This window comes from Arachis ipaensis, chromosome B8 (genome assembly GCF_059453495.1).
Source record: "Arachis ipaensis isolate K30076 ecotype BB chromosome B8, ASM5945349v1, whole genome shotgun sequence".
Classification (NCBI taxonomy): Eukaryota; Viridiplantae; Streptophyta; class Magnoliopsida; order Fabales; family Fabaceae; genus Arachis; species Arachis ipaensis.
Window position 1 is genome coordinate 43,040,397 of NC_142443.1, and position 4,397 is coordinate 43,044,793.

The 4,397-nt window shown below is 31.1% G+C and overlaps 1 protein-coding gene across 2 annotated transcripts; it reads right to left on the minus strand.

Moving 5' to 3' along the window:
- Nucleotides 1–511: 511 nt before the first annotated feature.
- On the minus strand, nucleotides 512–4,150 carry LOC107614231 (F-box/FBD/LRR-repeat protein At3g14710). 2 transcript variants are annotated; one of them, XM_016316458.3, is made up of 4 exons: nucleotides 3,960–4,150; nucleotides 1,910–2,879; nucleotides 1,139–1,282; nucleotides 512–874 (listed from the first exon to the last, which is right to left on the minus strand). In XM_016316458.3, exons 2-4 carry the CDS (start codon nucleotides 2,858–2,860, stop codon nucleotides 545–547), a joined length of 1,425 nt encoding a protein of 474 aa, XP_016171944.1. In that variant the 5' UTR covers nucleotides 2,861–2,879; nucleotides 3,960–4,150; the 3' UTR covers nucleotides 512–544. The 2 variants fall into 2 exon arrangements, with proteins under 2 accessions (XP_016171944.1, XP_016171945.1); XM_016316459.3 differs by having other exon boundaries at nucleotides 1,910–2,882; nucleotides 3,960–4,063.
- Nucleotides 4,151–4,397: the final 247 nt, after the last annotated feature.

The window sequence follows — 4,397 nt, forward strand, 5'->3', positions numbered from 1 at the left end:
AGATCATTGACTAAAAGATATCTAACTAACCTCGACAGGCCCAAACTTTCGCTAGCCGATCTTGGAGTCTTGGATGATCCCTTTAGCCGTGGCCCAAGTCAAAGTGGTGCAAAGCCACAAATAATATTTTATTTTAAAAATAAACAATAAAAAATAAATTATTTTGTAATATTATTACATTTTTTTATGATTATATAATAATATCAACGACATAGATAGTAGTTTTATCTAAATTTCTTTCAGATCAAATAGTTCCATTTTATTTTTTTCCTGACAATTTATAATTCGACATTATTCCTACTTAACATCCAAATAAAAGGATAAATGTTAGTAAAACTCAACTTTTGATGTTATTTATGTACCACTAAAATCAGCCATCATATATTTATGTACAAATAAATGTGTAATCTAATTCATTTTTAATGTGTATTTTATATTCCAGTATGTATTCTATTCTGGTGGTTAATTTTGATGACTGATTTTAATGCACACCTATCATAGTTGATATATATATTACCAAATCAACCACTCATAACATATATACCTATACTACTTTTACATGGGGTCCTGAACATGTTGAGGAACCATTAACATCAGAAAATTCTATTATGGCACGGATGCAACACTTTGGAAATGAAAAAATGTTATCCTTGACTTTCTCCATATCAATATCTGAATAGCGTAGCCAAAATGCTGCTGATATAATCATCCTCTCCAACACTGCTGCATTACCCATCACAAACTTAACAAGAGAAATTTCGTGTTCATGCACATTAAATCCATTAAACTGAAAAACTCTGAGGCTTGAAAGAAAGCAATGAGGCACTGATGATGCATAAGACATTGCATCTTTGTTTGAGTCATGAGATACTCCCTGTAAATGTGTAGGTACAATTTAGCCACAAATTCATCATTTACATTATATGCAACAAAAGCATAAAAAAGAAACAATAGAATTTGAATTTTTTGTGTTGATTTTCTTTTGACCAGCATCACCCTTAAGATTCAACGAGCTTAACATCCTTGTTAGCACTTATAATGAATGAAGCCACTTATATTAATTGTGGTTCAAGAGAATAAAGTAATCACTTAATCCAACACTTTTCAATATTAAGCTAGCAAGAGTATATAGACTTACATTGAGTAAAACAAGAGTGTTAAGAATTGGGGAGTTGTGGAGTAATTTCGACAGGGCTTCATCGGTAACCTCGTTTAGTTGAAGATAAGTCAGCCTTCCAAAGGTAGGAAGATGGGTAAATATGTCATTGGAATGCATAAGAACCTGTATGGCAAGGCGAAATTTGATCAAACACACAGCTAAAACAAATTCCGAAGGGCAAAGCTGTTATTCATAGACACAGTAGTAGACAAAAAGCTTCACTTGCAATACATAATTACATATAGCTTTGTTGCCAGAAAACATTTTTCATGTCATTACCAAAAGTAGATCCTCTAAATTAGAAAAATCTATTTAGTGTGAATTTTCACCATCAATTGTTATGGTGAAAATCTACACTTCATATGTTAAAGTAGATTTTCCAACTAAGAGAATTCTCGGCAATTGCAAACAAATATCTATAAAAATGTTTGCTTTCAATTTAAAAATCTACTTGATCATTGTGGGATCTGTAGTAAGACCCACATTGTCAATTAACGGTAGAATTTACACTTGACAGTTGGCATAATCAAGTGAATTTTTCAACTGAGATAATCAGCTTCTATTATATTCACATAAAAAATGTTATGTATATACAAAAAATTAATCACTATGTATTTGTATATAAATATATGTATATAAATTTTATCATGTATTCTATATGAGTGGCTAATTTAGTGCTAATTTAGTAACTGATTTTTAGTATACATGCAGGCATGATTGATATTTATATATCTTTAAAACCAAGTATACCTTATAAAACAATAACTTCAGTTGTTCCACTTGATGGATTTGACTGAGAAGCTTATGTGCTTGAAACTGTAAACTTTCCATCATGACCTTTTTGTCTTCATCAACAACAATCACGATAGAAGCATCACAAACCGAGGATGAATCCAATAGAATGATATCTAGTTCGAGATCACCCTCATAAGAGAACTCTTTTAGACAAGGAGCAAAGATCTTGATGGAGGATTTACATGATTCATTAGAAATAGAAGAATAACAAAGTTCTAAGGAAAACTTTTCAAGCAGAGGTGCTTGAATACTAATACCCTGCATAGTTAACCACTCACATGCTCTAGCTTCAAACACTTTCAGAACTGGGAAATTAAGTACTATATCTTCTGAGAAAATGGATGATTCGCTCTCTAATCTGACCCCGGAGATGTTAAGGTTTCGAAGATTTGGAAAACAAGCATAGATTGGAACATTTAGAGTGCATCTAACTTTAAGGACTAATTGTACTAGAGTGTCACATTTAAAGAAGGAATGTGACGAAAATTGAACTTTACCAGCATACTGAATATGAAGCTTCTGGATTCTTCTATCTAAGACAGTGGAGATCCATTCACTAACTTGTTTTGAATCATATCTATATCTTGTTAAACAAAGAGAGAAGTTTGTGATGCTTGAATTTGCTAGATGGTGAAGAAGTACTTTGTTCACAAAATTCACAAATTGTTCTTTCTTCAGAATCTTTCCATAACAAGGCAAACTGTCACTGAAACATAGAGAGGTGATGGATTTCCAAACATGAATCCACCTTTGAGATAACACACAAGTTTGAATTGCTTCTATGGTTGGAAGGAAAGAGAGGATTTGACCAAGTGTGCTTTCATGTAATGTGCTGATTATGTCTTTGGAATCAGTTTCTTCTGTTTCTTTTATAACAATGTTCTGAGTTTGATTGCTTGAATCCATGATTATGAAGTACTACTACCTGCTACATGATATGTCAAGTTTCAACAATGGTCTAAAAAAAGTGAAAAAAAACAGTAATCAAGCTGCATTTGTTTACGGAATATAGGAACACGGAAATACAAAATCATATTTGACAGAAAAAACATGGACATAGATATTCTGTCTTGAAACAATAAATTAATGTATTTTGTATCCTTCTAAACTGAAAAGACACATAAACTCCAATAAGAAATATAACTTTTTTCCTTTTATTATTCTTATCAATTTATTTTAATTATATTTTTCTTCTTGAATTTTTTGTGTAAAAGAAAATGAGAGTAAATTAGATTTTTATAATTTTTTTATATAGTTTTTTTTTAATCGAAGATAGGGAAATTCAAATCCGCGACTTCTTGGTAGAGTATGGAGAGACTATAACATTTGAGCTATAGCTCATTGGCTTTTTATATATATAGTTTATTATCAAATAAAATATAATTTTTATATTTCTGTTTTTTATTTTCAGTATCTTATTTTATTTTGTTTCCCAACCAAATACAGTCTAAAAAGAACTTTACATTGTCTATAACCCATTATCATAAACTCCCAATATGATTCCAAGTCTTTCAAATTGAATGGTATTCTTGGTTTTAGTTTTTTAATTTTTTAAATCTTTTTTATTTTCTACAATGAGCCTGGAACAGAATGGGTGTAGTAAGAATGTAAGATATAATCAAGAGATTGCTGAATATAAAAAAAATTTAAAACCGCAACTTGCATTCATAATAAAACAGAGGCTTAGCAAATAGAACTTTCTTTTTGGTGACTGAAAAAACAAAGGAACAGAAAAAACAAGAAAAACAGAACACAGGGAAAGTCCCTATCTGACTAGCAGCATGAGAATCCTTGTGACTAAGCAATTAGAACTTTAGAAGTATGAAATCCCACTCTATTTTTTAAATAAAAGGAAAAATACATTTTAGTTTCGAACGTTTGGACAAAAATAAAATATTTTAAATCTTAAGAATAAAAAGCAGTACTTTAAAGGTGGTATAGAAAGAAAAAACTACCATATGTATAGAAATTGAAGCAGATGAATAAGATGGTAATGATGACTAACCGAATTGCACGGAAGGTTAGAGCATTGATAACCACCGGCCGGAGGAGTTCTTTTACGCTTGTTGAACTTCTGATAAAGAAACAAAATAAAAAGTTTAATTTAGGTCATCAATTTATCATTTTCAGCTTAAATAACTAGCAAGTTGCAAATAAAAAAAAAGGTAGCAAGTTGGAATGGAGGTTATTGGTGTTAGCTGTTACCTACTTAATTAGTTAATTGTACAATAAGGTGCAAATGGAGCCACGTCCATGACGGCGTGACATTAATGAAGATGACAATCACTGGTAGCTATGGAGTTAGTTGACACGTGAATAGACGACCGTTACGTATACATACTCAGATAAGCCTCTAAGGTAAGTTTGGATCGGATACGAACATAGCAGGTTATACACTTAACACTATTCAGAGAAAAAAAAGACTATCGAAACCGTCTCTAAT